The 619-nt window shown below is 68.2% G+C and overlaps 1 protein-coding gene across 1 annotated transcript in view; it reads right to left on the minus strand.

Annotated features, from left to right (window-relative positions):
* Nucleotides 1-593, minus strand: part of LOC104983092 (ATP-binding cassette sub-family D member 1-like) — an 11,965-nt gene extending 11,372 nt beyond the window's left edge. Inside the window, exon 1 of the mRNA XM_010832574.1 lies at nucleotides 7-593. Within this exon, the coding sequence (XP_010830876.1) occupies nucleotides 7-441 (435 nt within the window). The 5' untranslated portion in view covers nucleotides 442-593. The remainder of the gene's footprint in view (nucleotides 1-6) is intronic.
* Between the last annotated feature and the right edge of the window lie 26 nt (nucleotides 594-619).

Below are 619 nucleotides of genomic sequence, written 5' to 3' on the forward strand. Positions count from 1 at the left end.
CAGTGCGATGAGCAGCCACTGCACGAGCTGCCAGCTGAAGGCCTGAGGGTCCTTGCGCACGATGCAGCGGGCCAGCCGGCCGTCCAGGCGGGCCACATACACTGACAGGAAAGTCCGGCTCACCAGGGCAGCCGAGTGCAGCGCCAGCAGCCCCGTCTCCCGGCACAGGATCCTGGGGAACAGCAGCCTCAGGAGCCATAGGAGCCGCTGCAAGAACACCTGGTTGACGCCGGCCTTGCCCGCTGAGGCCACGGGGGCACCGGAGACGTCTGGTGTGGGCTCCCCCTCCACCGCGGGCGCTGGAGGGCCCCTGGCCGGAGCCAGGCACTGGCGCACCAGAGGGTAGAGTTTGTGGGCTCCATAGGCCACGAGGGCCAGGACCACGGCAGTACGCTTCAGCGTGGTCACCCGCGAGGCTCGGGGGGTAGAGAGCACCGTCATGTCACCTGGGCTGGACTCACGGGACCTGGACGGGTGCCTGAGGCGGCAGAGGAGGCAGGTGGCTGCAAGGGTGGTGGCTCTGACCCCGGGCTCGTTGTCTAGGCAACTGGAGACCTCGCAGTGGTCCCTGAGACTGTCGCTTTAGGCCACCCGGGTGGCCTAAAGCGACAGTCTCAGG

This window comes from Bison bison, unplaced genomic scaffold, assembly GCF_000754665.1.
Source record: "Bison bison bison isolate TAMUID 2011002044 unplaced genomic scaffold, Bison_UMD1.0 scf7180017861324, whole genome shotgun sequence".
NCBI lineage: Eukaryota > Metazoa > Chordata > Mammalia > Artiodactyla > Bovidae > Bison > Bison bison.